Below are 24,219 nucleotides of genomic sequence, written 5' to 3'. Positions count from 1 at the left end.
GAATATCTGGGGGAAAGGGGTGCCAAGCAAGACAAGAGAGGTGGGAGACGTTGGGTGTATGGAGGAAGAGCAAGGGGACCTGTGTGGCAAAGGGGATCAACATTCGTTGTGTTGCCTTCTACTGACGATGCTTCCTACTAGATTTGTCCTGTGGCGACTGGCACACTTGAACTCAACTGCTGCCCTGGTGATGGGGGTTGCGGAAGCTGTTAGAACTGCATTTTGAAGATTAAGTTCATGGTTATAAAAGAGACATGGTAATGCATATTATATACACAAAGTTTATGATCTATAAAGTATACCATGAATATAAATAGCATCTTGTACACAGTGCTATAGAAGCTTTAGTTTTTATCCCTGTGATGGTCATGGTCACTGTTACCTCAATTCTGCCCTGAGGATCCAGCTACAGAGCAAAGGTCTTTGGCAGCCTGCTCTTTCCAATCCTAACCGGAATTGATTTTGTTATTTCCCTGCACTCATGGTTAGACATCTGAATACTGGGATAGGCTCTTCCACAGCTTCTCTGGGGAAAAAAATTGTTTCTATTGCATGGCCAGAAGACAGCCTGGCTTGCCCATGTGCTAGCGTAGAGATGCTCTTTCCAGGTCTGGAATGGGGAAGCACTGCACACTTAATTTTGTTTTTAAGACAACATGTAACAACCTTGATGGGTGCTGATGCTACTGGTATGGTGGTGGTGTTGGTCATGTTAGCTAATGTGATGTGTATGGTAGGTTAGCCATGTGCCAAGCACTGTCCTAAGCCCTTTGCATGGATTCTCTCTCTCAACCCTCTTAGTCCTGTGAGATAGGTGGTAGTATTAACTCATTTTCCAGTTAAGGAAATGGGGGGATTCAGAATATTTATGTAGCACCTCCAAGAACAGCTAGCAGAAGAAGGAGCCAGGTTTTAGAATAGGCTGTTTATCTCCACAGCTTGAAAATATGAACAATCCAAAGTTCATTTTTGTTTTAATTTGCATTTCTCCCCCATGGTCTATCATCTGAAGGATGTTTAAGGGATGGAAAAACTGGGAGATCTATTTGTTTTTCTCAGTCTTCTGTTGAAATGAGTTTCTCAGTCTTTGCACGCACATCAGTTGGGCCAAGGGAGATGAGAGACAGCAGGAAGAGGTCAGCGGATGCCAAGGGTGGAATCAGGTGTTGGTTTTATTAGTCACAGTAGAAAATTAGTCACAGTTAGATGCACAATGGTCATTGAAATACATTTGAATTTTAGGGGTCCATCCCTGAGTGCTAAGGACCAATATCACTCTGCAAATAGATACTTTTGTTTGTTTCTGACACCCAAGTTACTGTGAGTTAACTCATGAGAATATTTCCTAATGTTGAGTTTGGGGAACCCCAAGTCTTAGCCTTGCAATCAACAACGTGGCCACCATACTGTTTGTAAATATAGCCACATTCTTTATAGGAGTTATCTTTACCAACTTATGTCCTTTAAGTTTTGCAGAGATATTTATCTTTTCACTAAATTGTCCCCAGACTGCTGTTCATCGGAGCTAGTAATTTCTCTTCGCTTTCTCTTTCCTCTGGCACTTTTGCTATTTTTGATAGGTGATTTGCTGAGTACTTGTCTGCGCGTTGTCAGGTTTCAGCTTCAATTATGAAAAAACGAAATGCAGGGGCTTTGTGCCAGCTCCTTCCTTTAAGAGACTTTAGATCCCTGGGTGTTTAACATGCATTTCCAGTATGGCTGTAACTGTGAGCTTGGGCTTGTTCCTTGAACAAGTGTGGGCCCCATTGTTCCCTAACTTCAGATTTTAGGAAATCAACTGTAACTAAAAGGGAATAAACAACTAAAAAGATTTATTGCAGAAAATAAAAAATAAAAAGTTAACCAAAGTATTTTATTGATACATTCTTGGACAATATCACAGAATTGAGAGAGAATGGAAAGAAGAAACTTTCAGCAAGGGTGTGTTTCCACTAAATTGGCACATAAGCAGCAAGATGAAGGAAAATACTTATTACAAACAGTAAAAAACATACATGCTTTTGTTTAAAGTCCTTATCACACTGGTCAGTCATAGGGGGGCATGAACGAAACCTCAAGACGTGAAAAATCCATAGTCTTGTCTCCAAAGAGCTTAATCATTATTAAAATTATTGCAAAATATCCATAGACTCTAAATAAAAGAACAGAAGAGAACACAAATACAAATAGTGAACATATTGTTAACATGTACTTTAAAATACATTACTGGCATGCATTCCAAAGATCAAGACCTCTATTCCGTTCAGCCCATACCTTCCTCTCCTGTGACCGGTCACATACCAACGACAGATAGGCGGGCCCTACTTTGTCAGCACAGTTATTGGTCTTTAAGTATCTTTTTTTGTCTTTAAAAAAAATAACATGGTTTGCAGTGGTACTGTAATCATAATTATACAGTCGTGTAGATATGTGGTTTAAATTTGTTTTTCTAGTCTGCCGAGAAATTTTCAGAATTGTACTTGTGTTAAAATCTCCCCCAATATTTCGCCGTCTGAGAGAATAGGGCTCTATGAAAACAGGGCGTTCGGAAACAAACAGTGAACCGAGGTACAACATCGGATGGCAAAAGGGCAAAAGTCCTCACAAACTGTACAGAAAATTTCAAAACCTTGCAACCTAGAAGTACATACGTAGAAAGACAGGTCAGCCCCAAAACAGTCGCTGTGGCTCTCAGTGGTTCATCCCAGAGGGCCTGGGTGGGACTTGAGTCTCAACACTCCCTTTGGTAGGGAAAGTCCAAAATCGCAGCCAAGTTGGCAGTGCTGATGCCAGTGACTTATTAAGCCAAGATAAAGTAGGAATATTTCATAAAGCAGCTGTGTAGGACTCTTGGATCCTCTAACATTGGTCTCCCGGCTGGGATGCTTCTCCAGTGATGGACAGCGGGCAGGACCAAAAGAGTCCTATGCCGGGTTGGGTGACAAAATAACTGAGGGTCTTCCTCCTCTGTGGTTCCATGGAATGGAACAGCTTAGATAACCAGGTTATTATAACTGACATACTTCTTTTTTGCAGCAGGGCCTGAAAGAAAAATGTGAAAAAGTCAGTTGTGGCAATGACTGTATTTGCAAAGGTAGAAGTAGAATTAGATCTGTGACGAGCTGGGTGCAAAGTCAAGATGGGCCAATGCACCACTGAGGAGCACGCACATCACTTTGGACTCATGACTATTTCTAAGGTGTTGTCCACTAAAATCTGGAGTGCCCAGCAATTCTCCAACCATCTGGGCTTCTCTATTCGGAGATGTCTCAACCTTCCTCTGTATGTTTTGTAACATTAGTAAATTCATGAGTAGATATCATGCTTGCTAATTAGCCAACCTTAAGCTTAAAAGGCCCACTCATGTTGCATTGTATTTTGTTGTGTGAACTTTTCCCAAACCTTCTCATAACAAAAGGCTTTTTCTTGGGGAAGAGCTGTCCTGCATCTCTAGAATGTATGTGGGTTGACCAAAGATTAGGTCAACCAAAGTGCCTTCCCCAGTTCTGATTCACAAAGTCAGATGGCTATAGATTGACTTTTATTGTGTTATCATAATAAGTTGTAAATGGAAATTTGCAGAACTATTTTCATCAAGGGTTGAAGCTACTTAAATCTTGCAGGTGTTTCAACACAGCCTACATTTTTCTTCCCTTAAAGGTAGAATACATTATTTTTCTGTTTGGTACAATGATTTTGTCTTCACCCACTCACTTACTCATTCAATCATTCATTCTGTAGATATGTGTCGATTGTCTACCATCTGCTAGACACGAGGCTGGGCACTGATGAGCAGCTGATGAGCAAATCAGACCCTTTCCTGTCTTATGCTGGAAACAGACACCAGGGTCCCAAGGTATGACTCTATTTATGTTCCAGTTCTCAATACCAAGTAATACAGTTGCTGGATGTGTTAGGCTCTTTATTCATTAAATCTTAGTAGTTTTGCATCTGCTTCAGCTGAACACAGAGTAACTGTCATGTAGATTTATGGATGGCTTCTTTTACTTACTGTTCTCGGATTCTAAAAGGTACTGTTCATTTAACACAAACAAGTAGCAAGAAGTCTTCCAGAACTCTTAAGCAGGGGTTTATATGTTAATAGAGGAACAGAGAAGTCACAAGAATGTACTGACAGAGGATTTGTATCTGAACGTTGAGTAATGCAGCCAGTATGTTACAGATGCACAGATGCGTGTAATGCATCTACACTATAAAGGAAGACTAATCTTATTTTCTGGACTCAAAATTTGGACACTCCTAGAAAATTCTAGTTTTTGAAGTTTCACTTCTCTAATAAATCATGTTGTATTAATTAGCTAAAATGAAAGGGAACATAGAATTACATGAATTTCAGGGTCGCTTGGAAAATTGATCGTGAGACTGGTCACGATGTGTCCTCACTCAGTAAATGCCAGGCTTCAGTTATCCCTGGGTCGTCTAAGAAGGTCTCCTGTGTTTTCACAGGCTTCACTGACTTCAACAACATGCTTGGCTTGAGTATAAAGCAAGAGACTTTCTAAAGATGGTTTTTCCTTTTACTCTGAAGAATATTTACAGTGTCATAGCTAGAAACCCTAAGTGACAGTTGCAAGAAATAGTCTCAGTGTGCCTTGTCAAATGCCAAGATAGTAGTCATCTTCAGGACAAAGGTGGGGTTGGGGGTTGTGGAACAAACCCGCCGAGAAGCTTATGCTGACCTAAATATGAGACAACTTCTCTTGTGTGATAAATCAAAATTGTTTTCTACATAAGCATAACTATCTAGCAAAAAAAGCAAAACATCTGGAATTCCTCAGACAGGTTACTTTAAAACACCAAACACTCAGGAAGGGTCTTTGCTAAAAGAAAATTGGTAAGTGAGTAAACCTTGCCCTTGCGTTCTAAAGCTGAGCATTGGTTTGCATTCAACTATAGTCAGGATGGGGTTATATTTTAACAAAACTAGAAATTATAATGATCATGGAATTCAGCTCTGTCATTTACTTGAGGTGTGACCTAGACCAGTCTAGTGACACAGAACTTCTCTGAGTCTTTGTAGAATGGCTAGAATAATTGTCACCCTGTGGGCTGTGACTGGCATGACTATGAAATGCTCGTTTCTCTCCTGGTAACATAACATGTACATGTATTTTTAAATGACTAAGTTCTATGCAGAATTATTAGCCACAGTGCATGCTGTCTTCTCAGAATAGCTTAGGAACATCTCAGCACAATGCTAATGGAGTTGTGCAGGTCCCGGGGTGGCAATTTACGTACTTTTCAGAGCAACGTCCAATGTATTACAGTGTTTATTTTTAAACTGTCCCAGACTTATGAGTAAATAAAATAAGTGCCTCTATGGTGTCCAATAATTCCATTTATTTGAATAGCAATATCGTTTATGGCCTAGGAAAGAAAATTGCTTAGCTCAAAATAGTTGTGCAGTAAAACACTTGCTAAGGAAATAGACTTTTAAAAAAATTTATTCTGAAATAGCTAGATTTTTTTCTTATCAAGTTTTACATTTTAAGGAGTAGGTATGTCCTCTATTGAATTTTCAAAAGTTATCTACATTAGTAGTTCTCAAAGCAAGGTCTCTGGAAAAGATGTTTGCAATAGGACAGGGTGTGGACACGGGTTTTTGAATTACAAATGTGCCCTTGCTACTTAAGAAAGGTCAGACGTTTCAACTTATTCTTGGTGTTGGTCAAAAGCAAACTCAATTTGACATTAATTTCAGTGAACTGGTTGTTTTCTCTTTAATTTTTTTCTGAGCCTGTTTGCCTCACAAAGATTTCATTTCTCAAAGTGTGGTCTGTGGAACTGTTGCCACCGAGATTACTAGGAAGTAAAGAAACAAATAGAGAAAGGGAAGAGAGTCCCGTGGATAAAAACATTAAATGATGGGAAATACTGAATAGGTAACATTAAAGAGGGCTTTCCCCTACCCCATATTTGATTTCTTTACTTCTTAAATAATAAGAAATTATATAGTTCACTGACATTACACCTTGTGTTTTCCTGAGCTCTTTAAGAGAAATTAAATGTGTATGTATATATGTATGCATGCATAAGTGTGTATATGAAGTGATTCAAACAGCTACAAAAGGTAAAAACAATATATCACAGCCCAGAATATAACACATGTTGATGTACTGACACCTGTGCTTTGGGTCCTTTCCGTCCATCCAGAGAACATCAGACGTGGTAGGAACCCTTCCAGGTTCCCCATCCCCACGGCCAATTCTCCTCTCCTCCTCCACTCAACAAGGCTATTATTGCATCCTTCCTGAGGTGGTTTCATACTTCTACTGCATGTGTAGCTGCCCATAAACTATAGATAGTATTACTTTGTGCTTTTTAAATTATATAAAAACAGTATAATTCCATGCATATCCATTTGCAATCTGTTTTCTTTTCTTTTTTATTCTTTATTGATTTTAGAGAGAGAGAGGAAGGGAGAAAGAGAGAGAGATAATTGCATCGATGAGAGAGAACATTGATTGGCTGCCTCCTGCATGCCCCACACTGGGGATTTGGCCCACAACCTGGGTATGTGCCCTGATTGGGAATCGAACCAGTGACCTCTTGGTGCATGGGTCGAAACCCAACCACTGAGCCACACGGGCCGGGCTACAATCTGTTTTTCATGTAACACTGTGGTTTTAAGATTTATTTCTGTCTATTGGTCATCATAGTTACTATATAGTTCTCTTGTAAAAACATAGCAAAGTATTTGTAACTCTTTTCTAACGGATTAACCCTACTTTCTAATTGTTTCCAATAAGAAACAATGCTGGAGTAAACGGTATCTAAAAAACATCATTGATAAAGTTAAATGACAAAGCTGTAGAACAGGATAAATTATTTGCAATATATTTAAACTGACGATTGATATCTGAAATATTTTATACTGGTATAAATTAATAAATGAAAGGCAAACTAATTTTTAATGGATTAAAGGTATAAAAAGGCAATTTGTAGATGAAATAATACAAATAAATGAAAAATACTCAGCCTTATCAGTTACAGAAATTAGAATGAAAACCATAATACAATAGTATTTCACGCCCATACCAATACAAAATAGAAATGCATTGATGCCAGCTGTTGGTGAGAGTGAAAGAGGTGGGGATTATTAGGCCACAGTGGTGTGGATGCAAATTGGTGCAGTCATAAGGGAAAGCAACTTGGAAATATCTAGAAAAGCTGATGATACACACATCATTGATTCAGAAATTTCATTTCTAGGTATATCCTTGAGACACTTTTCACATGTGCACATGGATATGTGTAGGACTTCTCAGAGCTTTTAGTATAATAATGTGCTTTATTATTCTCTAAGAGGAAATTTTCTATAAGGTCTTGTCACATAATATAAATGAGGAAATGAGCCCAGCATAAGATGTTAAGGAAAAGTATGTCTATACTGTAGTTTACCACAGTCTCCTGGTGAATTAGAAAACACCTGCTTATCTAAACAGCATAATCACTGTGGGATGTCGCTTCAATTTAGTCAGATATTTCTTTCTTTCTTTTCTTTTTCTTTTTTTTTTTTTTTATCCTTACCCGAGGACATTTTTCCATCCTTTGTTCAGATAGAGTGGGAGGGAGAGGGAGGAAGAGAGAGAGAGAAACATCGACGTGAAAGGGACACATCGAGTGGCTGCCACCCACATGACCAACCAGGGCTGGGGACAGACTGCAACCGAGGTACGTGCCCTTAGCGGGAACCAAACCCAAGTCTCTGGACCGCAGGCCGACGCTCTAACCGCTGAGCAAAACCGGCCAGGGCTCCTTTTTTGAAGAAGAGTTGTACTTCTGTATTTGTGTATAAAATTTTGGTTTTCATTTGTTTGAAAATTTCATCTCAAAATTGATGTTTCTTTTATCAAGCACATATTATATATATTCTAGGTATCAGGAATACTTGTCTTTAGTGGACAATTCAAAATCATATTAAAATATTTAGCAAGACAAAGGAAAGAGACCAGACAGTCTCTAGGTTGTCAGTTTGCAACATTGTGACACTATTTGCACTGTTCCCCAAATTTATTTGATTCTATTACTTCCTTTTTTAGATCTTCTTAAACTATACAAGAACATACTTTATGAAATACATTTGGTAATTTCTTAACTCTAATTCATTTATTTTTTATTGGATTTATTTGGGTGACAGTGGTTAATAAAACCATACAGGTTTCAAGTGTAAAACGCTATAACACATCATCTGCGCACTGCATCATTCACTCACCACCAAGTAAACTTTCTGCCACCATTAATCTCCCCTTTGCCCTCTTTCACTTCCCTCAACCCCCTTTTCTTCTGGCAATCACTAGATTGTTTTTTTGTTTGTTTGTTTGGTATTGAATTGTTTCAGTTCTTTATAAATTTTGGAAATTAACCCCTTATCAGATGTATCATTGGTGAATATGTTCTTCCGTTCAGCAGGTTGGCTTTCATGGCTTTTTTTTTTTTTGCTGTGCAAAGCTTTTTAGTTTGACATAGTCCCATTTGTTTAATTTTTCTTTTGTTTTCCTTGCCTGAGAATATACATCAGAAAATATTTGCTATAAGAAATTTCTGAGATTATTCTGCCTATGTTTTCTTCTAGGATTTTTATGGTTTTGTGACTTACATTTACATCTTTAATTTATTTTGAGTTTATTTGTGTGTACGGTGTAAGGAGGTGGTCTAGTTTCATTATTTTTTTGCATGTCCAATTTTCCCAACACCATTTATTAACTAGACTGTCTTTACACCATTGAATGTTCTTGCCTTGTCAAATGTTAATTGATCATAAAGTTGTGAGTTTATTTCTGGACTCTATAGTTTGTTCCATTGTTCTATCTGCCTGTCCTTATGACAGTACCATGCTGTTCTGATTACTATGACCTTGTAGTATAGTTTGATATCAGGTTGCATGATTCCTCCAACTTTGTTCTTTTTTCTCAAGATTGCTGAGGTTATTGGGGGTCTTTTGTGGTTCCATATATATTTTTGGAGTATTTATTCTAGTTCTGTGAAATATGTCATTGGTATTTTAATAGGGATTGTGTTGAATCTATAGATTCCTTTGGGTAGTATGGACATTTTAACAATGTTAATTCTTTCTATCCATGAACACAATATATGCTTCCACTTACTTGTATCTTTCTCAATTTTTTCTTCATCTTGTAATTTTCTAAGTATAGGTCATTTACCTCTTTGGTTAAATTTATTCCAAACTATTTTATTTATTTTTAGATAGAATTATAAATGAGATTTTTTTCTTGGTTTCCCTTTCTGATAGTTTAGTATTGGTGTATACAAATGCAACTAATTTCTGGATTTTTATTTTGTGTCTTGCTACTTTACTGAATTTATTTACCAGTTCTAGAAGGTTTTTGGTGGAGTTATTTTAGGGTTCTCAATATACACTATCATGGCATCTGCATATAATAACAGTTTTACTTCTTCCTTTCCAATTTGAAAGCATTTGATTCTTTTTCTTGTCTGATTGCTCTGGCTAGAACTTCCAATACAATGTTGAATAAGAGTGGTGAAAGTGGACATCCCTGTCTTGTTACTGACCTTAGGGGAACACTTTTTTGTTGAGTATAATGTTGGCTGTGGGTTTTTCATATGTGGATTTTATTATGTTGAGATATATTCTCTCTATTCCCACTTTGCTCAGAGTTCTTATAAATGGGTGTTGGATTTCATAAAATACTTTTTCTGCATCTATTGATCTATTTAAATGATTTTCATCCTTCATTTTGTTTATGTGGTGTATTACATTTACTGACTTGCAATTATTTTCCAACCTTGCATCCCCAGGATAAATCTCACTTGATCATGGTTTATTATCCTTTTAATGTATTGCTTGATCTGGTTTTCTAATATTTTATAACATTTTTGTTCATCAGGAATATTGGCCTATAATTTTCTTTCTTTGTAGTGTTTTTATCTTGTTTTGAAATTAAGATAATGCTGGCCTCATAAAAGGTGCTTAAGAGTCTTTCTTCTCAAATTATTTGAAATAGTTTGAGAAGGATAGGTATTATTTCTTCTTTGAATGTTTGGTAAAATTTGCTAGTGAAACCATCCACTCCAGGACTTTTGTTTGCTGGGAGTTCCTTGATTACTGCTTCAATTTAATTAGTTGTGATTAGTCTATTCTGATTTTTTATGGTTCAGTTTTAGAGGATTGTATATTTCTGGAAAATTTTCTTCACCCAGGTTGTCCAGTTTGTTGGCATATACCTATTCTTAATATTTTCTTACAATCCTTTGTATTTCTGTGGTGGTAGTTTTTACTTCTCCTCTTTCATTTCTGATTTAATTTATTGGGGTCCTCCCTCTTTTTTACTTGTGAAGTCTGGTTAAAGATTTCTCAATCGTGTTTATCTTTTCAAAGAACGAACTCTTGGTTTCATTGATCTTTTGTATTTTTTATTTATTTTTTTTTAGTCTCTATGTCTTTTTATTTCCACTCTCATCTTTATTATTTCCTTCCTTCTACTTACTCTAAGCTTTGTTTTTCTTTTTCTATTTCTCTTAGTTGTAGGGTTAGATTGTTTATTTTATGTTTTTGTTTGTTTATGTGAGGCCTGTAATGCTATGAATTTTCCTCTTGGGACTGCTTTTGTTGTTTCTCATAGATTTTGGGTTGTTGTGTGTTAATTTTCATTTGTCTCCAGGTAACTTTTTATTTCTTCCTTGATCTTTAGACTCCATGTGTTTGAGTGTTTTCCAGATTTTCTATTGTAATTGATTTGTGGTTTCATACCATTGTGGTCAGAGAAGATGCTTGATATGATTTCAGTCTTCTTCAATTTATTAAGGCTTGTTTTGTGTTCTAACATATGGTCTGTGCTAGAGAATGTTCCATGTGCAATTGAAAAGAATGTATACTCTGCTGTTTTGGGATAAAATGTTCTGTAGCCCTGGCCTGTTTGGCTCCATGGTTAGAGTGTCAGCCTGCGGTCCAGAGAGACCGGGTTCGGTTCTCACTAAGGGCACGTGCCTTGGTTGCAGTTTGTCCCCGGTCCTGGTTGGGTCGTGCAGGTGGCAGCCACCTAATGTGTCCTTTTCACATCGATGTTTCTCTCTCTGTCTCTCTTCTTCTCTCTCCCTCCCACTCTATCTGAACAAAAAATGGAAAAAATGTCCTTGGGTGAGGATTAAAAACAAATGTTCTGGCCCTGGCCGGTTTGGTGCAGCGGTTGGAGCGTCGGCCTGAGGTACTGAGAGACCTGGGTTTGGTTCCCGCTAAGGGCACGTACCTCGGTTGCAGTTTGTCCCCGGCCCTGTTGGTCGTGCAGGTGGCAGCCACTCGATGTGTCCCTTCACATCGATGTTTCTCTCTCTCTCTGTTCCTCTCTCTCCCTCCCGCTCTATCTGAACAAAAAATAGAAAAATGTCCTCCAGTGAGGATAAAAAAAAAAAAATGTTCTGTAAATATCAATTAAACCCATCTGATCCAGTGCTGCTACCTTGTTGACATTTTTTGTCTGGAAGATTTAGCTATTGATGTCACTGAGGTGTTAAAATACCTTTACTGTGACTATTACTATTGATCTCTCCCTTTAGTCAACTAAGATTTTCTTTATATATTTATGTGCTCCTATGTTGGGAGCATATGTATGTACAATGGATATATCCTCTTGTTGAATTTACCCCTTTAGTATCATGGAATGTCCTTCTTTGTTTCTTGTTATGTTCTTTGTTTTGAAGTCTATTCTGTCTGATATAAGTATTGCTACTCCAGTTTTTTTTTGTCATTTCCATTTGTGTGGAATATGTTTTTTCATTCCTTCACTTTCAGTCTGTGTGTATCTTTTGTTCTGATGTGGGTCTCTTGTAGACAGCACATATATGGGTTTTATTTTCCTATCCATTCATCTACCCGGTGTCTTTGGATTGGAGACTTTAATCAATTTACATTTAAAGTTACTACTGATAAGTACTTATTTACTGCCATTTTTTCTTTATATCTATGTTCCCCTCTCTATATATATTCCCTTTTTTCTTTCTTCTACTTATTTTTTTTAATCATCACTAAAGGATATGCTTTTTTGTTTTGTTTTGTTGTATTAGTTTTAGAGAGAAAGTGGGGGGAGGGGAGAGAGGGAGAGGGAGAGAAACATCAATTGCTTGCCTTTCATACATGCCTCGACTGGGCATTGAACCTGCAACCTAGGTCTGTACTCAGACCTGGAATTGATCCTGCAACCTTTTTGGTGTGTAGAATGACACTCCAACCAACTGAGCCACTGGCCAGGGCTTCTTTCTTTTTCTTAAAGAAGGTCCTTTAACATTTCTTGAAATACAGGTGTGGTGGTAATGAACTTTTTTTAGCTTTTTAATAGTCTGGGAAGCTCTTTATTTTGCATTCAATTTTAGATGATAGCCTGCTAGATAGAGTTGTTTTGGTTGTAGGTCCTTGCTTTTCATCACTTTAAATATTTTACACCAATTTCTTCTGGCCTAAAGTATTTCTGTTGATACATCTGTTTATAGTATTAGGGCTCTTCCTTGGAGTAACTAACATGCCTTTCTCTAATGCACTTAAGATTCTCTTTTTATCTTTAACCTTTGACATTTTAATTATGATGTGTCTTTGTGTGAACCTCTTTGGGTTCATCTCTCTGTTCTTCCTGGACTTGTATGTCTTTTTTCTTTACTAGGTTAGGGAAGTTTTCAGCCATTATTTCTTCAAACAAGTTCTCAATCCCTTGCTCACTTTCTCCTCCTTCTGGTAACCCTATGATGTGAATGTTGTTATGCTTAATGTTGTCCCAGAGGTCCTTAAGACTCTCCTCATTTTTTAAAATTATTTTTCCTTTGTGCTGCTCTGTTTGGGTGTTTTCTGTTATATTGTCCTCTAAATCACTGATTTGACCCTCTGCTTCTTCTAACCTGATGTGGATTCCTTCAAGTGTATTAATCATTTCAGATATTTTATTCTTCATTTATGTTTCTTTTTATAGTTTCTATATATTTTTTCATACTTACTATCTCTTTGTTTACATTCTCACGAGATAATCCATTCTTCCCCTAAATTCCTTGAGCATCCTTATAACCATTGTTTTGAAATCTACATCTGGTGTCTGGGTTGGTTCCATTTCATTTCAGTCTTTTTCTGGTAATTTCTCTTGTTCTTTCATTTAGGGCATGTTTCTTTGTCTCCCCATTTTGTCTGCCTTCTTGTGTTTGTCACTGTGTATTATGAAGATATGCTATGACTCCCAAATTTGTTATGGTGGTTTTATATTGCAGTTTTCTTGTGGGGTTTAGTTATGTATTCTTCCACATCAGCTGACCTAGGTGCTCCTGATGTCTCGTGTGTGTTATGTGTTCCTTCCTGTTGTAGTTGGCCTGTTCATGCATGGAGTTAAACCTCAGTCTGGCTGACTGTGAGGATAGACCTCAATCACAGTGTATGAACTGCTGTGTGGAGGCTGTCACTCTGAGGTGGGGTTGTTTCTAGCAGGGTCTGGTACTTTCCAGGATCTCCCTTTGGGTGTGCCACTTGTGCAGTTAGTTGGGTCAAGCGCTGGTGGGGTATGAAGTCTACCACTGGTTGTGTTGGTTCTGGGTCCACTTGGATGGGGTTCTACTGCATGGTGATATCAGACCATGCCCATAACTAGCTTTGGACTATCTATCTGGAGCTACCACACAATTATCTGCTTGTGGCTGCCTCTACTGGGCCAGGGTGTGCATGGGAGGAGCCAAGCTTTGTACAAGGGTCACCTTCCTCTAGCTCTGAACTGGAGTCAGATGAATAAAAGTTCCAAGGCACCCTGAGGTCCACCACCTCCTGTTGGCCACACTGCCACCTCCTGAGGTCACCTGGTCTTCCTTGTGAGCCTTCCATAAAGAGACTGTAGGGTATGCCTAGGCTGGCTGCAACCCATAAGGCATGAGTTTAATGTGGTGGGCAACTGGGAGGAGGATGGGGCTAGTGTGCCTCCTGCTTGGAGGCAGCAAAATCAGGCATCCACTGGGGTGGGGGGAGTGGCCCCTACTCCAGAACCATACCACCCAGTTTCTTCCAGAGTCTCCAACCCTAGCTCCCCCAGAATGTGTGCCCTGCAGGTTCAGGTTGAGTGAAGCCAGCTGGCCCCTCTGCAGTAACAGGCTCAGCAGAGCAGGGCCACCAGGACATAGGAAGACAGATCCAAAGAGTCACCTGCTGGGCGTGGCATCAGCCAATTCTGCAAGTGAGGCAAGAATATCCCCTTCCCCACATGCCTGAACTGTATAACCCAGCAGCACCTGCCTGAATCCAGACTTGAGCCTCCCAGATAGATCAAAGGTGCCAGCTCTAGACAGCACTCTAATCCCCCTGTGGGAATGAGCTCACCAGGGCAGAGCCAACAGTTCTATGAAGGACCAGTCAAATGAGTCTCCTGCTGGGGAGAATGACATGGGCTGAGTTTGCAGGAGAGATAAGAACGGCTCCCATGAAGCTTGTGACCACACAGCCCTGTGCCCATCTGAGTCCTGGACAAGAGCCTCCAGGGAGATGCACTCTGAAGGTCCCAGATCTATGCAGCACTTCTATCCCTCTCTGGAAATGAACCCAACTGGCTAGGGTTACTGGTTGTGAGAAGGACAGGCCAAGTGATTCAATGTGGGTGGGAGGCACTGGCTGTGCATGTGAGGTGGGAAATAATGGCTCCCGTCCCAAAGCTACACAGCTCAATTACTGTCTGAATCTCTGCCAAGAGCTTCTTCAGAAAAAAGAGCACCCCAAATGTCCCTGTTGTGTGTATCCAGCAGACCTTTCTGCAGGACTTGAGCTCAGCGGGGTGGTGTTGCCAGAAGTTGGAGGACAGGGTAGTTCACTCCCCAGGCTGGTACTGTAATAGTTTTGCTTGACCCTGGGAAGATGATGACTGGGTCTCTAGCAGATGCTTGTCTTTCCCAAGCAAACTCAATCTTGCTGAGTTTCACTGTCAGGTGCTATGTGAGTTCCTCTTCCCAGCTCCAGTGCTCTGGGTTGGGGATCTCTGTGTGGGGACTTCTGGAAATGTACTGAGGTGCGGGGGCCAGCACCCCCTTTCCATATCTCCGCCCTTCTTATCAGTCTCTATGTGGTTTCATCTGTAAATCCTTGGTTATAGTACTTCTGTTTAGCTAGCTTTCAGTTGGTTATTCAGGTTGATTGCTTTATTATTTAGCTGTAAATTCAGTTTTGTGCCAGGAGGAGATGAGTGTTGCTTCTATCTACTCTACAACCACCTTGAAATCCTCCTATTTCTTAATTCTTGATCCTTCCTATTACTTTAGTCATTTATAAAGCTGACAAAACTTTGGAACACTGGTTTATTGCCTGATGAAATTTTGCACAAACTGACCTTCCTGTGAACCTATTCTAAACTGGGTCTGTGCTGCCCTTCCCCCCCCCCACTTCTTCCCTGTCAACCCTGATTTAGAGTTGTTAAGCTATAAACATTTCAACTGGAAGGGATTTGTCATATTATGGTTTGCAGTTAGTGAAACTTAAGCAAATACTTTTGGTAATTCTTTGATCAATGAATGGTTTCCTGCTGGTTGGTTTCATCAATAAGTTGCCTGCCTTTAGCTCATCACTTAATGGCAAAGAGTAGATGTTACCTTCAACTATTAGTTCTCATTCAAGATTTCAAATAGGTTACTAAGCTTCCTGTATTTTTTTTTAAAGATACTTTATTTTATAATCATTTCTCCTAAATCTTTAAAAAAATGACTATCATCTAAGAGTAGCACATAAGTTAGACAAAAAGATTCAAAAGAATAAGAATGGAGAATATGATTACCAAAAAATGAGTCACAAATATGTAGGTTTCTAACCCCCAACCTCCCCCCCCCCACAAATTAGACTTTTCTATATCTCCTCAGCTCCACCTCCAACTCTATAACCACAATCTATCAGGAGATGTAAGACCATGTATCCTAATGTTAGTTAGATTTCCTGACATAAGAACTTGGCGGGGGTCGGGGGGTGGAGGGTGGGGGATGCAATCAATTGGTCAAATAAGTCCGGATTCCAAATCACCATTCATGTTAGCCCAGTGGCAAAATCCCCAAACTCTGAATATCTGTTCATTTATCCAGCCATTCATCTAACAAAAATATTACTTAACACCTATTAAATTCCAGTCACTGTAATGCATGCTCACCTTGCAAACCAGGAAGTCTGCAAGTTTTTTTTGTTTCTCTCTCATTTATTGTATAGTCAGGTTATTTTAACATTTATAGAAGCTGCCTCAGCAAGGGGTTGGCATTTCTTTTGTTTTCTATTTCCTTCTATGAAACATGATAAGGACAAGGCGTGAAATCACAGGCTAGACTCACATCGAGCGGAAACCCAGAGTAAACTGATACCCTTCACCAATGTTGAGTGAGGCAGGCTGGTCAGTGGATGATGGGCATCGAAGCTGCTGGGACCAGTCTACCGTATTTGCAGACAGCAGAAATCCAGTTGCTAGAATAGAGGCAGCAGCCTAGAAAACCTTAGAAAAATGTCCAAGTGCTTGCCCCGTTTTCACCAGACACAGGTGAAGGAGTCAGGTATGCCCCAGTGGCCTGGAGCTGGTGGTATGGTGGAGAAAATGATTACAGTTCCTGTGATAAGTGCCTAAAGAGTTTTACCAGGACTAATTCATTTTGTCTTGAATGTCAATGTACTATACTCGGTCTGGGAAAGCTTCTCATTGAAATGGCATTCGATCTGAATGATGAAGAATGAGAAAATGTAGATACAAGGCAGTCATGTGACAGTGTACTGTGCTTCCAACCAGGTGCCTGGGGAGGGGATCCCGAGGGTGCTGGGTCTCAGGCTGGCAGGGTAGGAGGGGCCAGGTAATTACTTCAGTAAATATGCATGCTGACATACTAAAGTCAAGGTACGGGAGATAAAGTGATGAAGACGACAACATTTCCATGGTTATTTAGCTTCCAAATGGAGGCTCCTGTCAAAGGCTTTGAATGCTAAGTGAAGGCAGTGGTATGTAAGTCCTCACTTCATGTCCTCCATAGGTTCTTGGAAGCTGCAACGTTTAGCGAAATGACATGTATAATGAAACCAACTATACCTGAGGCTAATTGACATTAATAAGAGTTTAGTTCCCAGACATATTTCTGGTCATTAAAACACCACCAGACTTCTAAATAAAGACCCCAAACACTTCTAATATTAAACATTGAAATACATGTGAGCTATACATGCATTTAAGAAAGATGAATAAAAGCATGTAAGAGAATGATTTTTTAGCCTGCTTATTCCAGTTCAGGGTTGGGTGGCTGGAGCCTCTCCCTTGCAGCTCAGGGCAGGACACCTTTCATTCCAAGGGCACTCACCCAACTCTTACTCATCCTGTGACAATTCAGACACACCAGTTCACCTCTCATGTACGTCTTTGGGATGTGGGAGGAAACTGACATCTCTGGAGAAAACCCATGTGGACATGGGGAGGATGTGTGAACCTCACAGACAGTAGCCCTGGCCAGAATCAATGTTTTTCTCATCTACATTATACTGAAATGATGTCAAATGACATGATGTGATTGAAGGACTTGCTGCAGTTGAGAGACACGGAGCAATGGTTTTGAAGCAGACTTTTCACACGTATTATTCATTCTTTCTTTCTTTTTATCTACCAACAATTACTTTATTTTTAATTTAATTAATCAATTAATTTTTGTTACAGATGTTTCTCCTTTTTCCACCCACTGATTCCCCCCTCCCCACCCCATCCCCAGCTTTGTTGTCCATGGCCATTGTTCACTCACACATGCATAGAAGTTCTGTGGTTTATCTCTCCCCCACCACCCCCTCTCCTGGGAATTATCAGTCTGCACCCCACTTCCACGTCTCTGAAACTACCCCATGTTAACTACCTCTTTCATAACTGGTTACCTCTGCCCCTTGCTCCTTTGTAGTTTCCAAAGTCACTTAAATGCTCGGGGAGCCTTCCTTGACCCCCTCCGGACGAGTTAGGTTTCTGAGCCCTCTCTCATGGACTCTCTACTTTTCTTGTCCTACTTAACACAACCAGGTGAATCACTGACTTCTTAGGTGTGCGTCCAATGTCCCCACTGTGAGGGAAGAGGCTGTTGTCCTCCTAATGACTAGGAAATGGGTAAAACATAGGAAGTGCTTAATAGTTCTTGGACTTTTGGCTCTAGAGGGGTTTCCGCTCTCTCGCCGCCAGCTCCTGGGGGATCTTAGGTCAGAAATAGACCACACACAAAACGCTTGGGAGCTGTGCCCTCCTTCCCCCACGTCCCCTTGGTGCTGGTATGTACAAAGCTAACGATTGCTATCACTCCTCAGATTTCATGTGTAATGTTGAAACCACAGCATTCTTTTTTCCCTTTTAACATCCAAGGAGGGTCCAAACAGCCTGGATAACACTGGCAAATCAATTTTCAATTCTGCCATGAAGGCAGTCAATGAACGTTTCTGTGTTTCTTTTAAAAAAAAAATTTAATTTGTACTTTAAGATATAAAGCATCAAGCGAAGGTTTACAGGTTTCTTAGAAGATGTATTTAAAGTAAATAGACTGAATCTGTTTTGAAACATCTCTAAGCTGGGCCAAGTTAAAATGTGGTCAATTTGATTGAGGTCGTATAGGTTTTGCCTTGGGTGGGGGCGGGTGGGGATGAGCTGAATGACTGCATCAAAGATTTCTATTTTTTCTTGTAATGCACTTTGCCTGGACATTGAAAAGCTTTTGTGTATTTTGCAATTTCAATATATTAGGGACGCGAGCATTCCGGAGCATATTACGGATGCAGTTTAATGATGCATCCAAAATTGAAGCTGTGCATCAACGTCTGTCTTAAGGATAATGTTACAAATAAGGCAGTCATGATCAAATAAGAGCAGAGTAGCACTCTGTTCCTGGGAGGAAAGCTGTAGCTAAAATCCAGGCCTTGCTATTATTCTGGAATCAGAGATTCACTGTCCATTCATTCATTCCTTTATTCATTTATTCACCTAGAACTCCGAGTTTACAATGTGCTAGTTGCTTGGCTAAAAACTAGTAGCACAAAGGTGGGGATAATATTCTCTATGCTTGAGAAGTGAAATTCAACACATTTATTTACACCTATTATGTGTCAAACTCTGGGATAGGCAGGGGGAATATAACCATATTACGTGCAGTACAGTCCCTGCTTTTATGAAGCTCATGTTTTTCTGAGGGAAGACAGATCATGGAAAAAAAAGTAAATGGTCTGGCTGGTGTGGCTCAGTGGGTGAGCGTCGACCCATGAACCAAGAGGTCACTGGTTCGATTCCCGATCAGGGCACATGCCAGGTTTGGGCTAAATCCCCAGTGGGGGGCATAGAGGAGGAGGCCAATAAATGTTCTCTCTCCCCCTCTCCCTTCCTCTCTCTCTAAAATCAATAAAGAAAAAAAAGTAATTCCATTTTTGTTATTCATTGTTATATTCTATAAAAAATTGCCACAAACACCGAATGAGTGAATAATGAATGATTATTGCTCCTAGGAAAAATAGAGCATTAGGTTCCTGTGAGCCTCTGGTCATAGCATTTTCATCAACCAATCAAGAAATAACCTTGTTTTATGTGTCTTTCTGTTTAAAGACTCCTTGCTTAATATATATATATTGCTGATTCATTCCCACTGGACTCGCACAACAGCACTGTACGTCATGCCTGAACTGAGCTGCTTGAACACATGCGTGTTTTCTGTAAGGCACATTGAGGACACTGCACTTGGTTTCCTGCACTTGGGGACACTGCACACCACATCAGCACTACCTGTGGGGGCTGCTTTAAACAGCAAAATCGCCAACAGATAGCCCCAAAATGCAAAACACAGGTATTCAATAGGCTGCAAAAAGCACACTTGTTTACATATGAGAGTTGAGATATGGCAGAGAGACATTTTGTTCTCCCTCAGCAGGAACCTATGTGTGTTTTGCCCTCTGTGTATGTCCACACATGACTTCAAAAGCACCAGAGGTATTCATGTTAGAGTCACAAAACAGTTTGAGCCAGTAGGTGAGTTTGCAAAAACAGAATCCTCAAATAACAAGGATCATTTGTAGGATGATGTCGGGCAATCCCAAACAGCGTAAGGCAGAGGTTGCTGTCCAAGGTAGAATGGTAGGTAGGATTCAGAGAGGATGGCATCTGAGCAGACACTTGAAGGAGATGAGAGAGAAGCTATGCAAATACTGGATCATAGACTGAACAGCTGGTCCAGAGCCTGAGGCTGGCATCAGAATGCTCAGGATGGCTGGAACCAAGAGTGAACAGATGCAGCGGTATTCACGAAGAATTCCAACCCTGGCAGGAGGTAGTATCAAAAACTTGTGAACAGAGGAAGGGGTAGAAAATAATGCCTAATAAACTCAAGAAATGTTTCAAAGATAAGGAAGTAATGACTTTTCCTGAGCAGTATATTAGGACAGTAGGCATTTTCCAGGCCGGTTTACGTATTGGGGCATAGACATTGAAGACCATTCAGATGGAAGACACTACATTGACAAAGCCATATTCTGTGAAAAAGCTTAGGGCGTTGAGAGAACAGCAAAAAAAATGGAAGAGTTTGGTGAATACAGGGTCCACGCAGAGAAGAAAGAATGCTGAGGGAAGAGGCTGCTAGGGAGATTGACTTCAGATCTCCAGCGGTGTGTTATGCTGCATCCAGGGTCCTGGACATTAGGATGAATTGTGAAAAGTTTATCAATATTTGAAAGGAGAGAGTGCTCCAACCGTAGCCCGGAGGATGGATTGGAAATGGGGTAGAGGTTGAGGATAGTAATTGCAGGAAAGCAAATATCAGCTAGATTGATAGATGAGGGTTGTGTTTGTGGTCAGTAGAATTCCAGGACAGTGGGGACCTAGATGAGGAAGTAAATCATGGGGCCACCTGGGTCTGAAGGATAATCATTGCCTGCTTTTGTTCCTGTCTCTTCTAACCCAAGTTTTGTTCATGTGTTCACATGCATATATCTCTCTTTGTGTGTGTGATGTCTTAGGAATTGATTTATTCAAGGGAACACTGCTAAAGATTGATACATTGTGGATATAGAATCAAGATGCAGGGACAGTGTTCTGAGTCAGGCTCCAAGGTCACACAGAGAAAGTTACTTCTCCATAACACCCATGTCAAGGGTGCACAGAGGAAAGGGACAGGCATGTGGAGGCAGATACCCTCTGACTATAAGTCACTTGTGCTCTGGATATTCTTCCCTCAAATATGGCCAGTGCTGCAAATAGCTTCTCCTTCAGGTTTCAATTCTTAACCCAATCTATAAAATAGCTCTCATCAACTCCAATTTTCCAGCCCACTACAAATTTTTATTTTTCATCACCTACCACTATCACTCTTTAAAGTGTTTAAATTTATTTATATTTCAATGTATTTACTTGTTTCCCCTCTAGAATGTAAACTCTACATACACATCCTGTCTTGGTTACCATTGTATCCACAGGACTTTTGGCAGTGCCAAACATGAACATAAATAACATAATGAGTGAAAGATGGTACTTGTTTGGGGATTAATTGGAGCTGAGCTAATGATAAGGAGGCAACTCACTTCTTGTCTGATATCCCACAGTTGGGATGTTAAATGATAATAGGGAATTTCTTTGAACTTGTTAGGTATGATAATGATATGGTAGCAATGTTGGACAATGTACTTTGTGATAAGCTAAAATATTTTGGAGAAAGCATCATGATGTCTGTCGTTAACTTTAAGACAGCCCTGGCTGGTTGCTCCGTGGTTAGAGCATCAGCCCACAGACTGAAGAATCATGGGTATGATTCCGGTCAAGGACATGTACCTCGGTTGTGATTCAGTCTCCAGCCCTGGTCGGGGTCATGCGAGAGGCAACCAGTTGATGTATCTTTCTTGCTTTGATGTCTCCCTCCCTTTCTCTCTCCCCCTCACACTCTGTCTGAAGATAAATGGAAGAGTATCCTTGGGTTAGGAATTAAAATAAAGAAATAAATAAAATGGCCCAAGACAAAAATGCATTAGAAGAAGCAAATATGGCAGCATGGCAATGGTTGCTAAGTGATGGCAGTGGATTGTACTATTACTCTTCCCACATCTCTGAATGTTTGCAGTGTTTCATGATAAAAAGCTTGGAACTCATCTTTGAAGCAAAGTGTATACTTCCTAGTGTTGCTGGGATCTAGCCCTACTTTTGTCTCATAATGTCTGCTACCGAGGAATAGCACCTGCAAGCCAGTCTCGTGTCTTTGAAAAGAGATGAAAATAAAGTGTCATAGTTTCTGTGGCCTGGTGTAGAACTCTGGTGATCCTAATTCAAGAGTGATCATCAAAACAGACACCAGAGTAAAAGGCAGCACAGAAGGAACATGTGGACAGACAGAAACACAAGGAGAGCCACCACTTAGTGGTGTATCCTTGGACAAATTACTTTAACTCTCTGTTCCTCCGTTTTCTCCTCTGAAAATTGAGCATAATAATAGTACCAATCTCTAGGGTTGTTATGAGGATTGAATGAGTTAATATATGTAAGACACTTAGAATGCATTTTGATATAATTTTACACAAGATAGTTTAGCTCCTATTAGCCTTCTTTCTGGATGTATGTGGAGACTGTCTCTCACACATATGAGCACCTGATTCATTGTGTATGCATATGCTCTTCCCTTGAAAGAAAGAGGTCCTTCCAAAGTGGAAGGTCAGGCTGCCTATAAAACAAAATCAAATTAGTTGTTTGGGCTGTGAACATTGGTTGTGAACATTGTGAGGGCACCAACTTTCCTTGAGGAGGTGTGAGGAGTCATCAGAGCACCTAGTGGATTTCATCTATTCATTAGAAAGGAATCTGTTAGATCACTGTGGACATGTCTCCACTGTCATCATTAGTCACTGGTTCATCTGTGCAAAAGTGTGATATTGAAATGCTGTGTTTTGAGAGCTTGTATTAGTCAGCTGGAGCCCAACGGGAAAGCAGAGGGTTGGCAGTTTCTATTAGAGCAAAAACGAAAGTTTCTTACTGCGTAGACAGACTTGTACACACAGTCAATGGCTGCTGCAGCTCCTGCATGCAATATGTTTCATCTTTGTGCAGTATTGAAACCGGCAATCGTAGATTCTAGGAGCCCTCATTATAGTACTGTTATTTGCAAAATCAATTGTTAGAGTTTATAAATATGCATTTATTTATATATTCAGCCATTTTGATTTAATAAGTTGAATATCTACTGAAGAGTGCTGTAGGGATGTCAGTTTGATTAGCTGAAACGAGTTATCCTCTATTTATTCACTAGTCAATTTTGCAGTTAATAATTGAGCTGTGTATGTACTGATTAAGCAGCATGAAGACAGGAGCAACTACCAAGTTGATCCTATCAAAAGGACAGCAACCCAAGCTATCTATGCATGTCTATGATGTATGGATGTATATGCATTCACATTGGGTCCTTGCATGTCTATGACATATGAGTGTATATGCACATTGGGTTCATGCATGTTTATGACGTATGACTATATATGCACATTGGGTCCATGCATATCTATGACGTATGAGTATATATGCACGCTGGGTCCTTGCATGTCTATGACATATGAGTGGATATGCACATTGGGTCCATGCATGTTTATGATGTATGACTGGATATGCACAATGTCTATGACATATGAGTGGATATGCACATTGGGTCTACATTACCCAGGTGGGTTATTAAAACTTCCATGGTTTCAGGGAAGCTTTCATGTGCCCAACACCCCAAACAATCTTCTATATTGTGAAGGGTAGTCTAACATACTGACTGGAAACTGTGTGGGGTGAGTCCTCATGGAAGCAGTCAACATCGCTGGGATAATGGGGCACTAAAACAATTCTCTCTCGATAGCTCTTGTTTCCTGGAAGTTGAGAAATGTATGGGTCCCGGATAAGGCATCAGAATACAAGTACTTGTGCTCTGAATATAGTAACATGTGGTGAAAACTTAAACCGTGCTAGAAACTGCTGAGTACTTTACATTCACAAACCCTTTATGCCTTCCAGAAGGCCCTGTGAGGCAGGCACCAATATCATCTCTACTTTATCAGAGGGCATTTGAAATTTAGAGAGATTAAGGAACACATCTAATGTCAAATGAGGTATCCCCACCTTTTCCAAACAATGGTTTCAATAAGGCAAGAGCGGGCTGGGAGAGGGGGGCTGCTGTCAGGGGCCACAGGTATTCCTCATTCAACAAACATCTTCCAAGTGTCAGGCAGGGCTGGACAGCAGGTTCCAA

General features: G+C 40.0%; 1 protein-coding gene across 2 annotated transcripts in view; it reads right to left on the bottom strand.

Moving 5' to 3' along the window:
* Positions 1-1,853: 1,853 nt before the first annotated feature.
* The window catches only part of GRM7 (glutamate metabotropic receptor 7), an 842,682-nt gene continuing 820,316 nt past the window's right edge, over positions 1,854-24,219 (bottom strand). For both annotated transcript variants that reach the window (XM_036266781.1, XM_036266782.1), the window contains one exon: positions 1,854-3,042. Coding sequence is in view for 1 of the 2 variants with exons in the window: in XM_036266782.1 (XP_036122675.1) it covers positions 2,993-3,042 (50 nt within the window). In the remaining variant the exon portion in view is untranslated. The remainder of the gene's footprint in view (positions 3,043-24,219) is intronic.

The sequence above is a fragment of the Molossus molossus genome, unplaced genomic scaffold (assembly GCF_014108415.1).
Source record: "Molossus molossus isolate mMolMol1 unplaced genomic scaffold, mMolMol1.p scaffold_m16_p_18, whole genome shotgun sequence".
Taxonomy (NCBI): Eukaryota; Metazoa; Chordata; class Mammalia; order Chiroptera; family Molossidae; genus Molossus; species Molossus molossus.
This window is presented reverse-complemented; position numbering and strand designations above follow the sequence as displayed.